Here is a 22,908-nt window from a genome sequence, read left to right as displayed (position 1 = left end):
TCGTCCCATTTTTAAAGTTTGAGCACCCGCGCCTTCACAGGGAACTTTTGGAGCACGGCTCATGCACCCATTCTGGGCGAAATATATAATTTTCATCCCTCTACTACATGCTAGTGCCATGGCAAATACTTGGAAATAAATTTGTCTTGAGAAAAACCGCTCCAAAGTGGACCTGGTTTTTCCGTTTCGACGGTTTCGTCCCATTTTTAAAGTTTGAGCACCCGCGCCTTCACAGGGAACTTTTGGAGCACAGCTCATGCACCCATTCTGGGCGAAATATATAATTTTCATCCCTCTACTACATGCAAGTGCCATGGCAAATACTTGGAAATAAGTCTGTCTTGAGAAAAACCGCTCCAAAGTGGACCTGGTTTTTCCGTTTCGACGGTTTCGTCCCATTTTTAAAGTTTGAGCACCCGCGCCTTCACAGGGAACTTTTGGAGCACAGCTCATGCACCCATTCTGGGCGAAATATATAATTTTCATCCCTCTACTACATGCTAGTGCCATGGCAAATACTTGGAAATAAATCTGTCTTGAGAAAAACCGCTCCAAAGTGGACCTGGTTTTTCCGTTTCGACGGTTTCGTCCCATTTTTAAAGTTTGAGCACCGGCGCCTTCACAGGGAACTTTTGGAGCACAGCTCATGCACCCATTCTGGGCGAAATATATAATTTTCATCCCTCTACTACATGCTAGTGCCTTGGCAAATACTTGGAAATAAATCTGTCTTGAGAAAAACCTCTCCGAAGTGGACCTGGTTTTTCCGTTTCGACGGTTTCGTCCCATTTTTAAAGTTTGAGCACCCGCGCCTTCACAGGGAACTTTTGGAGCACAGCTCATGCACCCATTCTGGGCGAAATATATAATTTTCATCTCTCTACTACATGCTAGTGCCATGGCAAATACTTGGAAATAAGTCTGTCTTGAGAAAAACCGCTCCAAAGTGGACCTGGTTTTTCCGTTTCGACGGTTTCGTCCCATTTTTAAAGTTTGAGCACCCGCGCCTTCACAGGGAACTTTTGGAGCACAGCTCATGCACCCATTCTGGGCGAAATATATAATTTTCATCCCTCTACTACATGCTAGTGCCATGGCAAATACTTGGAAATAAATCTGTCTTGAGAAAAACCGCTCCAAAGTGGACCTGGTTTTTCCGTTTCGACGGTTTCGTCCCATTTTTAAAGTTTGAGCACCCGCGCCTTCACAGGGAACTTTTGGAGCACAGCTCATGCACCCATTCTGGGCGAAATATATAATTTTCATCCCTCTACTACATGCTAGTGCCTTGGCAAATACTTGGAAATAAATCTGTCTTGAGAAAAACCGCTCCGAAGTGGACCTGGTTTTTCCGTTTCGACGGTTTCGTCCCATTTTTAAAGTTTGAGCACACGCGCCTTCACAGGGAACTTTTGGAGCACAGCTCATGCACCCATTCTGGGCGAAATATATAATTTTCATCCCTCTACTACATGCTAGTGCCATGGCAAATACTTGAAAATAAATTTGTCTTGAGAAAAACCGCTCCGAAGTGGACCTGGTTTTTCCGTTTCGACGGTTTCGTCCCATTTTTAAAGTTTGAGCACCCGCGCCTTCACAGGGAACTTTTTGAGCACGGCTCATGCACCCATTCTGGGCGAAATGTATAATTTTTATCCCTCTACTACATGCTAGTGCCATGGCAAATACTTGGAAATAAATCTGTCTTGAGAAAAACCGCTCCGAAGTGGACCTGGTTTTTCCGTTTCGACGGTTTCGTCCCATTTTTAAAGTTTGAGCACCCGCGCCTTCACAGGGAACTTTTGGAGCACGGCTCATGCACCCATTTTGGGCGAAATATATCATTTTCAGCCCTCTACTACATGCTGGTGCCATGGCAAATACTTGGAAATAAATCTGTCTTGAGAAAAACCGCTTCAAACTAGACCTGGTTTTTCCGTTTTGACGGCTTCGTCCAACTTTTCAAATTTGGGCCTCCGCTCATCCACAAGGAACTTGTTTAGAACATTCGGGTCTTTAACTGGGAAAAATGATAAAATTTAAGTCCATCAAATCAATCATGGTACAACTGCATATCCTTGAAAATAAACCTCCTCGATGGGAAAGGCGTTCGAGCGAGGACGTTACGTAGTTCTCATTTTCCAATGTTCTCCTCGCTGGATCGACCGACATGTTTTTTACTTGATATTTTGAATTTATGTGCTTGACGTGTCATGAAGAGACCATCAAGTACAGTCAGCTTCCTTGCCAAATAATCACTCAATATTCCCACTTTATTCGCCCTAAATGTAGCTGCGCCAAGGTCAATAATTTCATAATGATTAATAACAATATTTCTATACCTTTTCTTAGCCATGATAAAATTTCTAAATGAAAAAACAAATAGTTGCTTTCTTTGTTTGGTAGTTTAGTGATCCCAGCAGCAGAATGCAGGAAACGATTCTGAACAGCTGGCTGATCGATTATGCGCCTGGTTCGACAAACTGGTCTCAGGAACCCGAGCAAATAAGTTTGAGAGAAGACAGAGCGTACACTACGCTTCCTAAATGTTTTTGCCTTGTCGCAGTTATATGGCAAATCTCGTATCTTTCTGTATTTTTAAATTAGGGAGGTTCGAAAATCACTTTGTGTGGCACGTTTGGGAGAGGTGCCCCAGAAGGATGTTTTTTCTACGCATTACAAAATATCATACAAATCACGAAACTTGGTCATATGATTGGGGGAGGGTTGTACTTATAATATAAAATTAAAATTTATTTCACTCACCTAATGATATATTTTAAAAACCGATCAAACCTGATACCACCCATAGTGGCTATGCATCAAATAATTTACTCGAATGAGGAACCTGCAGTTTATGCGCTGTAATCTTGACTTTTTTGCGGAAGGATTGGATCGTGTCAGAGATTGGACGGGTAGCATGGCAAATCTGAAAAAATGTGATGTTGAGCAAATATTGCCGTATTTCTATATTTAATACATTGCTTCTATGGGAGCGTTGCCATAATCCGCCAAGAGATGGCGCTAGCATGCGATGGCACAGATTTCTGGGGATGATCTACTTAATCTCAAATTATGTTCTTTCAAAGCGGGACCGATATCTTAGAAACATATCTGCGTCCCCAATGAACACAAACCGTCTGAGTTTAATTGCGCATGAAATGGATGGTACCTTGACAACGCCCTCCACCGAGCGAAATCCGTCCTGGATGACACTTGCACCTGTAACTTCCGTCAACGTTTTCGCATACATCCCCGCAGCCATGCCGGCCTATCGAGCACTCGTCAATATCTGTGCATTGCGGGAGGCAAGAAAAAGTCTTTCGTTATCTCTTTCTCGATGTATTTTCTTTGATACAGGTTTACTGTGCCGAACATGTCATGATCTTTCGTAACCACCGAGATCAACTTTACGCACTCTGTTTGAAATAGTCGCTTATAATATTGTAAGAATTATGTCAGGCCCACGGTAAAAAAATACGCACAAAAAAAACAAGAAAAAAAAAACATATACACTTAAGACAGAAGCGTTCTACGGCCACTCGATAGATGGTGCCACTGTGCTAGTCTCTTAAGCGGTTTTAAGAAATCAAAACACACTCGTGCATAGGCAAATGCAAATGTGTGTAGCTGTATTTAGCAAGAGGACGACATTGGCGGATTGCTGTCGTAGTTTACCCTTACACTTTATCGCGGAAGACCGAGATGTGTACTCAAAATAAAGTACCCCCCCCCCCCCCCCCCCCCCTTTTGGTGATATTTTATACCACTGAGTTTCGATAGGAATATTTCGGTCCAGCGCAAAAAATTCAGACATATTTGTGATTACACGTTCGGGATAACTGTGGTGTTTCCTAGAACTTTGGAGAAAGTTCAACTCACCTACGCAATTTCTTCTAGTTCCGTCCAGTTTGTATCCCTGGAAGCATGCGCAGTAGTAGCTACCTTGGGTATTTTTGCAGATGTTCGAGCAGGGATGAGTCGAATGCGAGGAGCACTCGTCGATGTCTTATATAAAAGCAAAGGAAAAAAAAACTTAAAATTTGAAATGAAACAAAGATCGGCTCTCGCAATCCGAATCTCATTTTCAATAAGTTTACTTGATATTATGAAAGTAGAGGCAAGCGAATATGGTTAGAATGACGGCGACATCGAGTACCATTGTTTACTGCAGTATATTTTAGAGTCTCCTAACAACTAATTTGTGTTCTGGTTCACAATAGGTGCCGAGAACACATTATAAATGTTCCCTTATTATCCGACTGCACGGGTTGCGCTCTCTCCCTATACCTAAGGGAAGTGATGAAACGTGCTTTGCTTCCGTCGCCCTGATTGGCTTGAGAGGGCCTTAACGTTTGCTCTTTACCAAGTTACGGGGAAACTAATTGTAGTGATGTGCATTGCTGAACAGAGAACGAGGCGAAGTAGGTTACCTTCGCAGCCTTGTCCACTGTTCGATGATTTCCGGAAGCCGCCGTCGCACACGCAGTCGTCGACAGACGCGGCTCTTGAAGCAATCGTGTGGGTATTGGGTGGGCATCGTACGCAAGCCTCTCCCTTTGGATCCTTGAACGTGTTTTTTTGACAGTCTTCGAAGAAAGAGGAAGAATTGAACATGGAGATGCACATAGCACGCCGTTTTTGACTCCGAATATGACTGAAGCCAGAAACTGTGAGCGATTATTTATTTCACAACCCGCAGGACCCGAGGGCATTGCAGAGGGGAGTGTGTTACTAAGACGTCTTCTGCATTAGAGTTTAAGAGCAGGGACATTATGTAAATCTAGGTAGGTGCGAGTTGAGTTGGTGTTCGCAAAAGTGTTCATAAATCTAACTGCACAAAGTACCGGGGTTACATTTTTATTGTAGTTACGCGATCGTTGCCAATTGCTAACGGTGTGAGGAAAAAGCGAGGAAAAATCGGGTTTTCTTAGTTACCATGACATTTTCTGCACGATGCCAAGATGAGTACCGAAACGTAGAGGTATTGGTGTTAATAAATTGCCGCATAATCACTGAAACCAATTAATTTTTTTTAACAAATAGTTTAGGTAAGTTTTAGGAAAAAAACAACCTAAATTGCACATTCGTGACAGAACCGCTGCACATTTTTTAGTACCTCCCACTGTTGCGCTACTTTCCATAAAAAAAATTAAATATTTAATGAAAACATATATAATCTCGCCTTGAGGTTCAGCACATTAATCATGATTTACCTCGAGCAATGTCTGTAAATGTTTGTTTCTCGAATAATTCAAGAAAATGTTTCCACTACAGTTTTTCTTCTGCAATGCAACTTCGTCCAAATGTAGGTATAAAAATTAGAGGATGACACTTAAGACTGCTTACATGTAGGAGTGCGAAAGTATCCCTACAAGCATCTTGCTGCGTGCTTGTAAGAGCTGCGTACAGCTCTGATTGTTAGTGCTCCACAAGCAGCGCTGCAGAACTCGTGATACAGTAGTGCACAGGAAGAGGGAGAGGGAAATTCCCGCTACCCCTCCCCCTCCTACCACGCGTGACACGTGACCCTAGAGGGGGGAGAGAGTGGCGGTCGCACGCGCGCCACCCTCTCTTTTACCGGCGCGCGAGCCGCAGCGCCAGGAGAGGGCTTTTCTGTGGGGTGGCGTTCCTTGGTACTATGACGCGTCGCAGCCAATGGGATTTTAGGGTCCGTTTCGCTCAGCCAATGGGAAAATAAGAGTTTATGGCTCGTTTTTTGCGGTTACAGACACCGCTGGCTTCGCTCCATGGGATAGTTATGCTTTCGCGTTAAAAATACCGCAATCTACCAATGTCTCAGTTATTATTTTGTTCCTTTGTAACGTAATATCGGCTTTAAAAAAAGTTGGTAAACTATCTTTTATTTACTATATGCAGGCTTACAGGCCTGCATAAAATACGAGTAATATGCCTACAGTTTTTGCGGTAGACCCTGTGACTATGGATGTAAAAGATTTCGTATCTACTTAATCTCAAATTATGTTCTTTCAAAGCGGGACAGATATCTTAGAAACATATCTGCGTCCCCAATGAACACAAACCGTCTATTGCGCATGAAATGGATGGTACCTTGACAACGCCCTCCACCGAGCGAAATCCGTCCTGGATGACACTTGCACCTGTAACTTCCGTCAACGTTTTCGCATACATCCCCGCAGCCATGCCGGCCCATCGAGCACTCGTCAATATCTGTGCATTGCGGGAGGCAAGAAAAAGTCTTTCGTTATCTCTTTCTCGATGTATTTTCTTTGATACAGGTTTACTGTATCAAAGTATGATCTTTCGTAACCACCGAGATCAACTTTACGCACTCTGTTTGAAATAGTCGCTTATAATATTGTAAGAATTATGTCAGGCCCACGGTAAAAAAATACGCACAAAAAAAACAAGAAAAAAAAACATATACACTTAAGACAGAAGCGTTCTACGGCCACTCGATAGATGGTGCCACTGTGCTAGTCTCTTAAGCGGTTTTAAGAAATCAAAACACACTCGTGCATAGGCAAATGCAAATGTATGTAGCTGTATTTAGCAAGAGGACGACATTGGCGGATTGCTGTCGTAGTTTACCCTTACACTTTATCGCGGAAGACCGAGATGTGTACTCAAAATAAAGTACCCCCCCCCCCCCCCCCCCCCCCCCCCTTTTGGTGATATTTTATACCACTGAGTTTCGATAGGAATATTTCGGTCCAGCGCAAAAAATTCAGACATATTTGTGATTACACGTTCGGGATAACTGTGGTGTTTCCTAGAACTTTGGAGAAAGTTCAACTCACCTACGCAATTTCTTCTAGTTCCGTCCAGTTTGTATCCCTGGAAGCATGCGCAGTAGTAGCTACCTTGGGTATTTTTGCAGATGTTCGAGCAGGGATGAGTCGAATGCGAGGAGCACTCGTCGATGTCTTATATAAAAGCAAAGGAAAAAAAAACTTAAAATTTGAAATGAAACAAAGATCGGCTCTCGCAATCCGAATCTCATTTTCAATAAGTTTACTTGATATTATGAAAGTAGAGGCAAGCGAATATGGTTAGAATGACGGCGACATCGAGTACCATTGTTTACTGCAGTATATTTTAGAGTCTCCTAACAACTAATTTGTGTTCTGGTTCACAATAGGTGCCGAGAACACATTATAAATGTTCCCTTATTATCCGACTGCACGGGTTGCGCTCTCTCCCTATACCTAAGGGAAGTGATGAAACGTGCTTTGCTTCCGTCGCCCTGATTGGCTTGAGAGGGCCTTAACGTTTGCTCTTTACCAAGTTACGGGGAAACTAATTGTAGTGATGTGCATTGCTGAACAGAGAACGAGGCGAAGTAGGTTACCTTCGCAGCCTTGTCCACTGTTCGATGATTTCCGGAAGCCGCCGTCGCACACGCAGTCGTCGACAGACGCGGCTCTTGAAGCAATCGTGTGGGTATTGGGTGGGCATCGTACGCAAGCCTCTCCCTTTGGATCCTTGAACGTGTTTTTTTGACAGTCTTCGAAGAAAGAGGAAGAATTGAACATGGAGATGCACATAGCACGCCGTTTTTGACTCCGAATATGACTGAAGCCAGAAACTGTGAGCGATTATTTATTTCACAACCCGCAGGACCCGAGGGCATTGCAGAGGGGAGTGTGTTACTAAGACGTCTTCTGCATTAGAGTTTAAGAGCAGGGACATTATGTAAATCTAGGTAGGTGCGAGTTGAGTTGGTGTTCGCAAAAGTGATCATAAATCTAACTGCACAAAGTACCGGGGTTACATTTTTATTGTAGTTACGCGATCGTTGCCAATTGCTAACGGTGTGAGGAAAAAGCGAGGAGAAATCGGGTTTTGTTAGTTACCATGACATTTTCTGCACGATGCCAAGATGAGTACCGAAACGTAGAGGTATTGGTGTTAATAAATTGCCGCATAATCACTGAAACCAATAAATTTTTTTTTAACAAATAGTTTAGGTAAGTTTTAGGAAAAAAACAACCTAAATTGCACATTCGTGACAGAACCGCTGCACATTTTTTAGTACCTCCCACTGTTGCGCTACTTTCCATAAAAAAAATAAATATTTAATGAAAACCAATATAATCTCGCCTTGAGGTTCAGCACATTAATCATGATTTACCTCGAGCAATGTCTGTAAATGTTTGTTTCTCGAATAATTCAAGAAAATGTTTCCACTACAGTTTTTCTTCTGCAATGCAACTTCGTCCAAATGTAGGTATAAAAATTAGAGGATGACACTTAAGACTGCTTACATGTAGGAGTGGGAAAGTATCCCTACAAGCATCTTGCTGCGTGCTTGTAAGAGCTGCGTACAGCTCTGATTGTTAGTGCTCCACAAGCAGCGCTGCAGAACTCGTGATACAGTAGTGCACAGGAAGAGGGAGAGGGAAATTCCCGCTACCCCTCCCCCTCCTACCACGCGTGACACGTGACCCTAGAGGGGGGAGAGAGTGGCGGTCGCACGCGCGCCACCCTCTCTTTTACCGGCGCGCGAGCCGCAGCGCCAGGAGAGGGCTTTTCTGTGGGGTGGCGTTCCTTGGTACTATGACGCGTCGCAGCCAATGGGATTTTAGGGTCCGTTTCGCTCAGCCAATGGGAAAATAAGAGTTTATGGCTCGTTTTTTGCGGTTACAGACACCGCTGGCTTCGCTCCATGGGATAGTTATGCTTTCGCGTTAAAAATACCGCAATCTACCAATGTCTCAGTTATTATTTTGTTCCTTTGTAACGTAATATCGGCTTTAAAAAAAGTTGGTAAACTATCTTTTATTTACTATATGCAGGCTTACAGGCCTGCATAAAATACGAGTAATATGCCTACAGTTTTTGCGGTAGACCCTGTGACTATGGATGTAAAAGATTTCGTATCTACTTAATCTCAAATTATGTTCTTTCAAAGCGGGACAGATATCTTAGAAACATATCTGCGTCCCCAATGAACACAAACCGTCTGAGTTTAATTGCGCATGAAATGGATGGTACCTTGACAACGCCCTCCACCGAGCGAAATCCGTCCTGGATGACACTTGCACCTGTAACTTCCGTCAACGTTTTCGCATACATCCCCGCAGCCATGCCGGCCCATCGAGCACTCGTCAATATCTGTGCATTGCGGGAGGCAAGAAAAAGTCTTTCGTTATCTCTTTCTCGATGTATTTTCTTTGATACAGGTTTACTGTGCCGAACATGTCATGATCTTTCGTAACCACCGAGATCAACTTTACGCACTCTGTTTGAAATAGTCGCTTATAATATTGTAAGAATTATGTCAGGCCCACGGTAAAAAAATACGCACAAAAAAAACAAGAAAAAAAAAACATATACACTTAAGACAGAAGCGTTCTACGGCCACTCGATAGATGGTGCCACTGTGCTAGTCTCTTAAGCGGTTTTAAGAAATCAAAACACACTCGTGCATAGGCAAATGCAAATGTATGTAGCTGTATTTAGCAAGAGGACGACATTGGCGGATTGCTGTCGTAGTTTACCCTTACACTTTATCGCGGAAGACCGAGATGTGTACTCAAAATAAAGTACCCCCCCCCCCCCCCCCCCCCCGCCTTTTGGTGATATTTTATACCACTGAGTTTCGATAGGAATATTTCGGTCCAGCGCAAAAAATTCAGACATATTTGTGATTACACGTTCGGGATAACTGTGGTGTTTCCTAGAACTTTGGAGAAAGTTCAACTCACCTACGCAATTTCTTCTAGTTCCGTCCAGTTTGTATCCCTGGAAGCATGCGCAGTAGTAGCTACCTTGGGTATTTTTGCAGATGTTCGAGCAGGGATGAGTCGAATGCGAGGAGCACTCGTCGATGTCTTATATAAAAGCAAAGGAAAAAAAAACTTAAAATTTGAAATGAAACAAAGATCGGCTCTCGCAATCCGAATCTCATTTTCAATAAGTTTACTTGATATTATGAAAGTAGAGGCAAGCGAATATGGTTAGAATGACGGCGACATCGAGTACCATTGTTTACTGCAGTATATTTTAGAGTCTCCTAACAACTAATTTGTGTTCTGGTTCACAATAGGTGCCGAGAACACATTATAAATGTTCCCTTATTATCCGACTGCACGGGCTGCGCTCTCTCCCTATACCTAAGGGAAGTGATGAAACGTGCTTTGCTTCCGTCGCCCTGATTGGCTTGAGAGGGCCTTAACGTTTGCTCTTTACCAAGTTACGGGGAAACTAATTGTAGTGATGTGCATTGCTGAACAGAGAACGAGGCGAAGTAGGTTACCTTCGCAGCCTTGTCCACTGTTCGATGATTTCCGGAAGCCGCCGTCGCACACGCAGTCGTCGACAGACGCGGCTCTTGAAGCAATCGTGTGGGTATTGGGTGGGCATCGTACGCAAGCCTCTCCCTTTGGATCCTTGAACGTGTTTTTTTGACAGTCTTCGAAGAAAGAGGAAGAATTGAACATGGAGATGCACATAGCACGCCGTTTTTGACTCCGAATATGACTGAAGCCAGAAACTGTGAGCGATTATTTATTTCACAACCCGCAGGACCCGAGGGCATTGCAGAGGGGAGTGTGTTACTAAGACGTCTTCTGCATTAGAGTTTAAGAGCAGGGACATTATGTAAATCTAGGTAGGTGCGAGTTGAGTTGGTGTTCGCAAAAGTGTTCATAAATCTAACTGCACAAAGTACCGGGGTTACATTTTTATTGTAGTTACGCGATCGTTGCCAATTGCTAACGGTGTGAGGAAAAAGCGAGGAGAAATCGGGTTTTCTTAGTTACCATGACATTTTCTGCACGATGCCAAGATGAGTACCGAAACGTAGAGGTATTGGTGTTAATAAATTGCCGCATAATCACTGAAACCAATTAATTTTTTTTAACAAATAGTTTAGGTAAGTTTTAGGAAAAAAACAACCTAAATTGCACATTCGTGACAGAACCGCTGCACATTTTTTAGTACCTCCCACTGTTGCGCTACTTTCCATAAAAAAATTAAATATTTAATGAAAACCAATATAATCTCGCCTTGAGGTTCAGCACATTAATCATGATTTACCTCGAGCAATGTCTGTAAATGTTTGTTTCTCGAATAATTCAAGAAAATGTTTCCACTACAGTTTTTCTTCTGCAATGCAACTTCGTCCAAATGTAGGTATAAAACTTAGAGGATGACACTTAAGACTGCTTACATGTAGGAGTGCGAAAGTATCCCTACAAGCATCTTGCTGCGTGCTTGTAAGAGCTGCGTACAGCTCTGATTGTTAGTGCTCCACAAGCAGCGCTGCAGAACTCGTGATACAGTAGTGCACAGGAAGAGGGAGAGGGAAAATCCCGCTACCCCTCCCCCTCCTACCACGCGTGACACGTGACCCTAGAGGGGGGAGAGAGTGGCGGTCGCACGCGCGCCACCCTCTCTTTTACCGGCGCGCGAGCCGCAGCGCCAGGAGAGGGCTTTTCTGTGGGGTGGCGTTCCTTGGTACTATGACGCGTCGCAGCCAATGGGATTTTAGGGTCCGTTTCGCTCAGCCAATGGGAAAATAAGAGTTTATGGCTCGTTTTTTGCGGTTACAGACACCGCTGGCTTCGCTCCATGGGATAGTTATGCTTTCGCGTTAAAAATACCGCAATCTACCAATGTCTCAGTTATTATTTTGTTCCTTTGTAACGTAATATCGGCTTTAAAAAAAGTTGGTGAACTATCTTTTATTTACTATATGCAGGCTTACAGGCCTGCATAAAATACGAGTAATATGCCTACAGTTTTTGCGGTAGACCCTGTGACTATGGATGTGAAAGGTTTCGTATCTACTTAATCTCAAATTATGTTCTTTCAAAGCGGGACAGATATCTTAGAAACATATCTGCGTCCCCAATGAACACAAACCGTCTATTGCGCATGAAATGGATGGTACCTTGACAACGCCCTCCACCGAGCGAAATCCGTCCTGGATGACACTTGCACCTGTAACTTCCGTCAACGTTTTCGCATACATCCCCGCAGCCATGCCGGCCCATCGAGCACTCGTCAATATCTGTGCATTGCGGGAGGCAAGAAAAAGTCTTTCGTTATCTCTTTCTCGATGTATTTTCTTTGATACAGGTTTACTGTGCCGAACATGTCATGATCTTTCGTAACCACCGAGATCAACTTTACGCACTCTGTTTGAAATAGTCGCTTATAATATTGTAAGAATTATGTCAGGCCCACGGTAAAAAAATACGCACAAAAAAAACAAGAAAAAAAACAACATATACAATTAAGACAGAAGCGTTCTACGGCCACTCGATAGATGGTGCCACTGTGCTATAGTCTCTTAAGCGGTTTTAAGAAATCAAAACACACTCGTGCATAGGCAAATGCAAATGTATGTAGCTGTATTTAGCAAGAGGACGACATTGGCGGATTGCTGTCGTAGTTTACCCTTACACTTTATCGCGGAAGACCGAGATGTGTACTCAAAATAAAGTACCCCCCCCCCCCCCCCCCCCTTTTGGTGATATTTTATACCACTGAGTTTCGATAGGAATATTTCGGTCCAGCGCAAAAAATTCAGACATATTTGTGATTACACGTTCGGGATAACTGTGGTGTTTCCTAGAACTTTGGAGAAAGTTCAACTCACCTACGCAATTTCTTCTAGTTCCGTCCAGTTTGTATCCCTGGAAGCATGCGCAGTAGTAGCTACCTTGGGTATTTTTGCAGATATTCGAGCAGGGATGAGTCGAATGCGAGGAGCACTCATCGATGTCTTATATAAAAGCAAAGGAAAAAAAAACTTAAAATTTGAAATGAAACAAAGATCGGCTCTCGCAATCCGAATCTCATTTTCAATAAGTTTACTTGATATTATGAAAGTAGAGGCAAGCGAATATGGTTAGAATGACGGCGACATCGAGTACCATTGTTTACTGCAGTATATTTTAGAGTCTCCTAACAACTAATTTGTGTTCTGGTTCACAATAGGTGCCGAGAACACATTATAAATGTTCCCTTGGTCCTAACCGGTCAAAGACAGTCGATGGCAGCATACGTGGATGCTCGGTTTCATGGAAACTTGCCATGTACAAAGAACAAAAGCACGATGATTTAAAAATAGCGTAAAAAACTTCAATACATAGATATTGATACTATAATGTAAAATATATTTCTATATTCCGGGCCAGTGCTTTGTTTTAAGGTGCAATGAATGAAGTAGCTTGAATAGGGTACTGATGTCAAAAGACAGCAGAAGGTCGTCGCAATGCCACCATTTTAAGGTGGCCAAAGGGAGTCCTAGAAATGATTTGGAACTTGTAAACTTTCAAAAGTGATGAACAACTGTGCTATTTACTTGCCTTCACAGCCGGTCCCAGTCTCGCTCAACGTGTATCCTTCCCTGCAGCTACAGCGAAAACTTCCAATGGTGTTGTTGCAGATGTGGGCACACAAGTTGCTGGTCCCGGAGGAGCATTCGTTGATATCTGTGATGTTCGCAACGCAAGAAGGCAGGAGCTTGAAACACGTCAATGTATGTTCGACACTGGTGAATATATGAGGGTGAAGCGTTGTAGGATGCTTCTGCTGTCGTCTTAATTTTAATTTTTTTTAAGGCACTGGTATGAAAATAGCTTTATATTCAAGTTTATCATAAACGTTAAGAAATGTGGAGTTGCTACGAAGTCGACCATTAAGCGGCATCCGTTTTTTTTTTCACACCAATGCTGAAACGAAGAGGAACGACTCTTAATACTTATTCCTAGAAGGAACACAAGCTCCTGGCTAGAACAATTTTTGTCCAAAAATCGGCTGGTGATACTCTTTTTGAAAACGAAGGGATATCCTGAGAAAGGGCTCCGCAGCATATAAGATGAGATTTCACATACCCGACTGACATGTGGACACAATTTAAGGATAGGTCCTGCCAAAATGGATTTGAATACTCTTAATTTTCATCAAACACCACCATTGAATTTCGATGACTTAAGTCATTAAAGTGCTGTGCATGCTGCATTGTTTTTCCACACCAAATAAACGTTTTTCCGCACTCTAAGACTTATTTTATTAGGAAAGGTCAGATTGGCTTATTGAAAAGTGAGCTTAGTTTTAACGTCATGCAATTGTCTTTGCAATAAATAAAATAAACTTAAGTAGGGCTGTGGAAATAGTGCTTTGAATTAAATACCGATGCATCATCATAGTCTTCGACGTGTTTAAGACAACCACTACACACTGGCTTTCTTTACAGCGCTGAAGCTAGCAATGCCGCGGCGCTATACCATTCTGAGCAATCTCCACACACCCCTGATTATAAGTAATGAATTACTTAATTACACTGCGAATTGTACGAGTTTTTATCTGGCTAAATTCCATTAAAATTACCTATTTGGCACTGCGTATTAGTTTGGTTATAATACCTTCGCATGTGCCGTTGACTGGAGCAAATCCTATCGGACATTCCGGCGTGACGCGATCCGCGTCTTTGCTTCCGGACGGTGTCTCCTCCTCCATCCCAGAACCCTCGATGTCATCAATCCCATCGCTGCTGTTTGAAAAGCCAGTTGAGTTTGACGGCCAGATATACTCATACGTGTCCTCGGGTACAACAGACAACTCTGGAAAAGAATTGAAAATAAAAATGAAGACAGCCAGTAGACGGAAAACACGCGCTGGCACGTTTTCTTACCACGAGCCTTGGGCTTGGGCCTTGGGCACGGCGACTGTTTATCCAATGATACCGACAATTTTCTCTCTCTCTCTTGAGTGGAGCGTTGCACTCATGGCACAACCAGCAGTTTCCTGATATCTGCTGTCAAGGGGCAGTAGCAAAAAAGAAGAAAACGATATGAATCTATATTGAGCAGCCTACATTTCCAAGTGCGAGTTGGCCAGCCATATATTTCTAATGATTCCGAACACCTGCTACACTTCGCTTCCCCTTAAAGGGGCCCTGCAAGGACTTCTTTTACTTGTTTCTAATTTGCACAGAACCTGAGCGCAATGAACGTAGTAACTTAATGAAACTTTTCGTTTCTTGAATTTAGCTTTATTTTAAAAGTTGTAGGCAAACTAAAATGTCAAAAACATGAACAAATAAACCTCCTTCATGACGTCTTTGGTCGCTTGAGTGGCACTGAACTAGAGAAGGGGTAGTGAGCTCAGCGAGCGCTCACGGCTGCCGCACTCCGTATCGATGGCTCGAGAGGGCGCCTCTAAAGCATGTTCTGGCTAGGCTGTATGAAGCGGGCAGCTGCAGGGCGGCTCGCATTGCATTTGTTGCGCGATTAAACACTAATTCGGCATGACACTTCATTGGCCACAAACGACAGCAAACACGGCGTAAAAATCAGTTCAGAACGGGAGCCACTTCGCGCTGCCATGCCGCCGAAGGGCCAAACCGCAAACCAAAGCTGCTCGCCGAAGGCCTTCGGAACGCTCGGAACCGGTCGAATCCTCGACTTCAGCGCCGCCGCGTACCTTGCTACGCTCGCCGGTCGTCGGTGCGTGATACCACTATACCTTTATAGTATGCGGCGCCTTTTCCACCGCTTGGTGGCGGGTATATCAACGGGTCATTTCTTGTTTCCGTGCTTTATAAACTGCATTTGTTTCTTTTCTGATCTAAAACTCCGAACAAAACCCACTTTTATAAATAATTGAAACGGCTCGGCGCCACTTATAGTTTGTATTTCGACAAAAATTAAGTTTTTGGCGGCTCTGACGAGGAACAAAGTTTTTGGCGGCTCTTACCAGGACCAAAGACGTCTCATATCGAGCGCTTTCGACACCGCGGGTCGCCCCCGTAGGTGAAGGAGGTTTCCGCGTCGTCCGGTAAAAATATGGCGCACTGATATGACCAGAGTTGCCCTTTAAAGGGCAACTCTGGTCATTATTTACCGCATTTGGGATTACGACTGTTTTCAGCTCAGTCTGTGTCCCTGAATTGTCAGGTTTTATTTTTTTTTTCAATATCATCTGTAGTTTTACAAATATCACGGCTGAAAGTTTGATTTCGGGCGTCCTCCTCTCCTCCTGCCGCTGAATTTGTTCATGGGTGACGTGACACGAGGCCGTGGCGTCCTTTTCCCCGCTAAAGTTAGCGGGGAAACTGAATTGGTGCTCAGGTCACGTGACCTAATTTTCCCCGCTATATTTAGCGAAAACACTTAGCCCGATAAAGTTAGCGAGAAAATTTTTTTGTTAAATATAGCGGATAAATTTTTCCGCTAAATTTAGCAGGAAAATTTCCCGCGAAATCTAGCAGAAACATTTCCTCCGCTAGATTTAGCGGAAAAATTTCTCCGCTAAATATAGCGGAAATATTTTTTGGCTAAATTTAGCGATAAAATTTTCCCACTAAATTTAGCGGGAAATTGTCCCGGTTAACTTAGCGGAAAACTTTTTCCGCTAAATTTAGCAGAGAAACGTCCCATAATTCAACGCGCGGTTACGCCGACGCCGACGCCGCACATTTCGGAAACGGGCGCCTAAGAGCTGCACTCTATAACAGAGCTGAAATTTTAAAAGGCCAAGTCATCCTCAAAAGGCGGCTTTGTTCCTTCTTCTGGTACTTAGAAGCCTTGGATCGTCTTTATTTTTGTTTTATTTGGTGTGCGATCATGGGCCCATTTAAGGATGATTCGGCTTAATACAACTTCAGCTGTGCATGGAGTTTTGTGTTGTTCGTCCCGTTTTTCCTTGGGTCCTGGGTTACCATGTTCAAAGAGTATCCGTTGCTGCAGAAATGCGACTTTAAGGGGAAGGATCTGGAAGCATGCTTCACTCACTGTCGCACGAAACCCCGTCGGTCGAGAGCTCTGTCCCGGGACTTATGCAAGAGCAGCTGTATCCATTGTTAGGTGAAGGAGTGCAACGCTCCTGACATGGACCTTTGCCATCGTTGCCCGAGCACCCATTTAAAGCTGTAAGGAATCGATAGTCCTCACGAGTTACTGTCAGAATACACATTGGACACTTTTTTAGCGGCTCCGTTTCAAACTAACGCTACCGAAATATTTTGTTAAGGTTTTGCATTAAAATTATGTTTTTAACCCCTTCCGAATTTCAGTGACATAATTAGGACGCCTCGACAGGGGCGGTAATATATTCTCTGTTTATTTTCTCTATCTGAACGCAAACAAAAAGGTTTACGGCGTTGGCGGTTAGTGCTAACTAAATATTGGCGTTTAAGCTATTATTATCATGCAACCATTCTATGACATCAGTAAGTTGGATAAGGCAGGAGGCAAAACAATGTTTATGGCGCTGATGAGGAGTTCTAAATAAAACCTGGGATTTTCGCTATCACGATCACGCAGGCATTGTCTGCTACTCAGGTCTGTTAATGTAAGAGGTAAAACGAACTTTACGAAGCTTATAACAAAAAAAAAAAAAACGGGCTTTCCACTATCATGATTCAGCAAGCATTGTCTGTCGCCCATGACTCTGCTCGGGCAGATTGTATTCTAAAACATGCATAACTGTATCACTCTTTATTACTTCAGTGAACTTGGGTGCTACGGGAACACTTTGCATTCAGCTGACCAAACATTTGGTGTACAGTTCAGCGTCCTTTAAAGAATGTGTAAAACATCGTACAGGTAAGAACCTTTCTTTGAAACGAAAGTGTGTAATACTAACCAATACAAGTCTTGTTATCATCGGCTAAATTCAGTCCTGACGGGCATAAGCAGTACGCAGAACCATGAACGTTTTCACAAACATGGGAACATCCGAAGTTGCCATCACTGCATTCGTCAATATCTACAATTTGGAGCGAAAAAAAAACATTAGTCACGCTACAAAACTATGCCAGGGCTGGAGAAAGGTGAGTTTTCAGACACCCACAGGATGATTTTAATACGAGGGCTGCTGTATTTATTAGAGCTCACCGACACACGACGCCCCGTTTTCGGCGAGCTTGAGTCCGGGGCTTGAACAAGAACACTTTTGTTTTTTGCCAGGCAGAGGAGTACACTGTTCCTGACACGGACCCTTTCCATTGTTGTACGAACATCCTCTGACGTCTAGAACAAATGATGTATGCTGCATTTGGAAGGCACTGGGACTGTCACCACGGTCTTATGTAAAGAATGGTCGCATACAGCCGATAAACTAAATCTTAAAGAAATGTTTTATACACGACCGTCCGTTGATTCGCGGGGCGGAACATTGTGAAGTGAGGGAAAGGGTAAAAGCAAAGAAAAGCCGGTGCAATAAAGACTAAGGTCTGCGTAGAATGGCAATCTTGAGAACAAGCGGAGTGCGCTTTAAGCTTCAAGTTCCGTGCACTCTACTTGATTAACAGGGTAGGTCATCGGATAAAGTTAGACGTCCGTAAAATGGCAAACTTATTAGAGAAAAAAAAAATAGAAATATGATTACTGCGCACTGTTTACCTCTGCACTTCTTTTTGTCTGCGGGATCTACCTCATATCCTTCGGAGCATATGCACACGTGCGATCCTAGCGTGTTGAAGCACTGATGCTGACAGCCTCCATTTTTGTTTCTGCACTCATTGATGTCTGAAACAGAGTAAAGCAAGCGGTGACGTATTGTAGATATTTTATTAGGGAGTTTACTTATGAAGGTGTCTATGATACTTCGATACGTCACGGCCCCTCTACCTCTTTGCCGGTAGGACGGGACCTGAGTTCAAGAACCTAGGTGGCTGCATTGTGAAATCTTTAGAACTTTAGGAGATCAGCCGGCACAAATTCGAACCACTCCCCCACTGTCGTGGCAGAGGCAGCGGTAACATAGAATCTGATGCAGTGTCGAGCAAGATGCGACCGCAGCGCCGGCTTGCGGCCACTCCGGGACCAGAGCTCCGGTGACGAGGGATAGCACAAGTGAACGGAGAAGACGAAAGCGTTGCGCCGCCCTGCGGCTTTCTCGTGAACAGCGCTACAGGGGCAGAGATGTTTGGGTTGCGCCCTCGTACGGTTCCTGTTCTTGACGTCATGACTAGGATTCGCTTAACCTTACTAGATTACCTCTAGGGCTCTGGGCGTCGATTAAAAGTTTTAACCCGATTAATCCCCACCCTTGAGTCGATTAATCGGTCGCGTTCATTTCCATGCATATTATTTCTAAATAGTCAAAATTAATATTTGTTTTCTGTTTTTGCATTTGCTGAATACGAGGTGCACTCTTAAAAAAAAGGTTACAGTTGTCACAACTTTTAGAGTAACTTGCTTGTCCCTGGGGTTCATCTCGAAACGTTAACAAAGTTACCCTTTCCGCTTGGGAGCAATTTTTACACCCTATGTCAGGGTGCACCTATGCTCCTTGGGGGACAACCTTATCCCTAATGGGGTGCAATAGCCTTTAAGGGCGTAATTTTACTTCCATTAAGAGGCAACAGAGCATACATTTGGTTCGAAGGTTTTACCCTTTTAAAGAGTGGCAGCGCATGCTGTAAGGGTGTAAATTCACCTCTTCTAAAGGGCAATAACAGTCAACCAGCTTACACCCTTTCTGGGGCTGCCTCAACGTATACCATAAATAATACTGATTGGGAAACTGCGGAAGCTGCCCATTAAAGCCTGCATACAAAAACTGGCCCCGCTCAGTATTCAAGAACGAAACAAAACGCCATCGCGTCGCCGCCATGTATCCCGCAGCGACCACTCAGCCAACTCCAAGGCTGCACGTATTCGTTCAATGAACAGGTGGCGCCTTCTCGCAGTAGCCAGAGCATCGTATACGGTAGCGTTCCCTGCTACTGTTCAATTTTGGCTTTGATCGGCCATTTCGGCACCGAAACGTAAACACGTAGGTTGCCCACCCCTGTCTCCCAAGCGGACGATTGACGGGGTGAGCGGAGTAGCGCCCTCTGCGGGAGTTCTACAACTGAGCTCTTTGTATCGCCGTGACGTCACCAGTTGTGATCCTGGCTACTTATCACCAGCTGCGAAGGTAAGTTGGATGGTGTGCGCGCGCAAAAATGCACGGTGCGAGCTTGGGCTCATCACGTTCACAACCGCCGTCAAAGTCGATAGTATGACATCGCTCTCATTTACGTGGATGAAGGCAGAGTTAATTCCGCTTGAGACGTCATACGTTGCGTTTGGCCAGTTGTGGCAAGCCGACCACGCGCCAAAGAGAGCGCGCGCTTAGCAAAATCCCGGAGCTTGCTCGTTTAGTCCGTGCTGGAGTATACAGCGCGTGGCATGCGCTACTCTATGTTCGATCACGTGATGCGAGCCGCGGGAGTAACTCGGATACACTCTAGTCGAGCAAGACGTTCGGCTGGCACTCGTGTAGATCCAGTGAGGAGACGAGAGCTGCATCATCGTATGATTGGCACTCGCGTTATTCTTTTCCGTCGCTGGAGTGAGAGCCGGAAACGGTTAGAACCCAACCATATCACACATTCTGTGTTACAATACTGCCTTATTTTTTTTATTCTAGTTTACTCTGCTTACCTAAGCATATTTTTTTGTAGTGATAGAATCCTGAAGGACAAGAACATATAACTTTGCGACCATTCCATGCGCAGTTGTGGGAACAGCCTCCGTTGTTAACGTTGCAGGGATTTGAGGGTCTCTGTGTCACCTTCGCATCTGAGAAAACGCGAACACACAACGACTATCAACAGAATGCTCATACCAAGGTTTACAGTTTGCGTTGCTACAAGCAACGCAAACTGTAATTCGGAGGGTCTCGTCATTACACGTAACCACGAAAATAATACATATCTGAAAAAAAGGCTGTCTTTTCGAACGATCTATGGCTATCAGTATATAGATAAGAGGTGGTCAGACGGACATATTCAAAACGTCATTCAAGGAACCATGTTAAATGAAGAGCAATAATAAAAAAGGGGAAGTGGCACTTCTTAAAATTGCTTTTCCTCTCAATTGGTGGCCATGGCGAATACAACTCATAAAGCCATGTGCCCAATGCACGTACATTTTCTTTCTATACTTCATTTTAATTTTTTTAAAGGGGGGGGGGGGAGGGGGGAGGTTATGAGCGAGTAGCAAGCCAGACATAGGCCCCCGAAGAACCGCATGAAGCTCGCCAGCAGCAGTTTAGCCACTCCTGCTTTATATAATCTACAATACATTTTCCGTATACAGCATCTGCTCCCATCAGGCAGCCAAAATCCAGCAAATGTTTTTGAAGGGTACTGACGAGACCAAGAAAGTTATTTTCCGGCCAATCACAAGAACATCACGGTTTAAACAATAAGCCAACTATTTTAAAGTTTGATATGATTGGGAGGAAAAGAAATAAAATGCAGAAGGCCGGCAATTTCATCCGAACCTATCTCTGATATCAGTGAAAAATGTGGTAGTACTTTGCATTATTGCTTAACATGTATAACTGTATCACTCTTTATTACTTCAGTGAACTTGGGTACTACGGGAACACTTTGCATTCAGCTGACCAAACATTTGGTGTACAGTTCAGCGTCCTTTAAGGAATGTGTAGAACATCGTACAGGTAAGAACCTTTCTTTGAAACGTAAGTGTGTAATACTAACCAATACAAGTCTTGTTATCATCGGCTAAATTCAGTCCTGACGGGCATAAGCAGTACGCAGAACCATGAACGTTTTCACAAACATGGGAACATCCGAAGTTGCCATCACTGCATTCGTCAATATCTACAATTTGGAGCGAAAAAAAACATTAGTCACGCTATAAAACTATGCCAGGGCTGGAGAAAGGTGAGTTCTCAGACACCCACAGGATGATTTTAATACGAGGGCTGCTGTATTTATTAGAGCTCACCGACACACGACGCCCCGTTTTCGGCGAGCTTGAGTCCGGGGCTTGAACAAGAACACTTTTGTTTGTTGCCAGGCAGAGCAGTACACTGTTCCTGACACGGACCCTTTCCATTGTTGTACGAGCATCCTCTGACGTCTAGAACAAATGATGTATGCTGCCTTTGGAAGGCACTGGGACTGTCACCACGGTCTTATGTAAAGAACGGTCGCATACAGCCAATAAACTAAATCTTAAAGAAATGTTTTATACACGACCGTTCGTTGATTCGCGGGGCGGAACATTGTGAAGTGAGGGAAAGGGTAAAAGCAAAGAAAAGCCGGTGCAATAAAGACTAAGGTCTGCGTAGAATGGCAATCTTGAGAACAAGCGGAGTGCGCTTTAAGCTTCAAGTTCCGTGCACTCTAATTGATTAACAGGGTAGGTCATCGGATAAAGTTAGACGGCCGTAAAATGGAAAATTCATTAGAGAAAAAAAAATAGAAATATGATTATTGCGCACTGTTTACCTCTGCACTTCTTTTTGTCTGCGGGATCTACCTCATATCCTTCGGAGCATATGCACACGTGCGATCCTAGCGTGTTGAAGCACTGATGCTGACAGCCTCCATTTTTATGTCTGCACTCATTGATGTCTGAAACAGAGTAAAGCAAGCGGTAACGTATTGTAGATATTTTAATCAGGAGTTTACTTATGAAGGTGTCTATGATACTCCGATACGTCACGGCCCCTCTACCTCTTTGCCGGTAGGACGGGACCTGAGTTCAAGAACCTAGGTGGCTGCATTGTGAAATCTTTAGAACTTTAGGAGATCAGCCGGCACAAAATCTCCCCACTCCCCCACTGTCGTGGCAAAGGCAGCGGTAACATAGAATCTGATGCAGTGTCAAGCTAGATGCGACCGCAGCGCCGGCTTGCGGCCATTTATTTTAAAAACTCCGGTGTATTTCGATGGAACGTCTCACGACGAGGCTAAAAACGGTGATTATCGGTGAAAAAAAAAGCGGTTGATCACAGACAGAGGGTTCCAATTTAATTCACATAGTTCATACACTTGTACTCTAGGAAGCAACTATTTCTCACACTTGGTTATTATAATAGATGCAAGCATACTTTCTTGCTTGCATCTACACGCAAGGAACGTGCTGCCGTCATGGCAGCACGTTCCTTGCGGTTCGCAACCCGCAATCATGAAAACGCACGCTCCTGTACGACACGGAC

General features: G+C 43.9%; 1 protein-coding gene across 1 annotated transcript; it reads right to left on the bottom strand.

Moving 5' to 3' along the window:
- Nucleotides 1-9,092: 9,092 nt before the first annotated feature.
- Nucleotides 9,093-22,473, bottom strand: LOC120838579 (multiple epidermal growth factor-like domains protein 6). The gene is made up of 9 exons (XM_040208566.1): nt 22,446-22,473; nt 22,196-22,321; nt 17,838-17,972; nt 17,587-17,709; nt 16,734-16,868; nt 14,364-14,561; nt 13,305-13,430; nt 9,693-9,818; nt 9,093-9,226 (listed from the first exon to the last, which is right to left on the bottom strand). Exons 1-9 carry the CDS (start codon nt 22,471-22,473, stop codon nt 9,093-9,095), a joined length of 1,131 nt encoding a protein of 376 aa, XP_040064500.1.
- Between the last annotated feature and the right edge of the window lie 435 nt (nt 22,474-22,908).

Source organism: Ixodes scapularis, unplaced genomic scaffold (assembly GCF_016920785.2).
Source record: "Ixodes scapularis isolate PalLabHiFi unplaced genomic scaffold, ASM1692078v2 ptg003730l_1__unscaffolded, whole genome shotgun sequence".
Lineage (NCBI taxonomy): Eukaryota > Metazoa > Arthropoda > Arachnida > Ixodida > Ixodidae > Ixodes > Ixodes scapularis.
The sequence above is the reverse complement of the archived record's forward strand: the minus strand, read 5'-3'. Positions and strand labels throughout refer to the sequence as shown.

Excerpts from the sequence above, each read along its gene's own strand:
- LOC120838579 (XM_040208566.1), bottom strand. The coding sequence starts at position 22,473 with ATGCAGCCACCTAGGTTCTTGAACTCAG. Across the intron at positions 14,562-16,733 it reads CGACGGGGTTTCGTGCGACA|AGTTGTCTGTTGTACCCGAG; the intron begins GTGAGTGAAGCA and ends ATTCTTTTCCAG. Across the intron at positions 9,819-13,304 it reads GACTGGGACCGGCTGTGAAG|ACATCGACGAGTGCTCCTCG; the intron begins GCAAGTAAATAG and ends CTTTTATATAAG.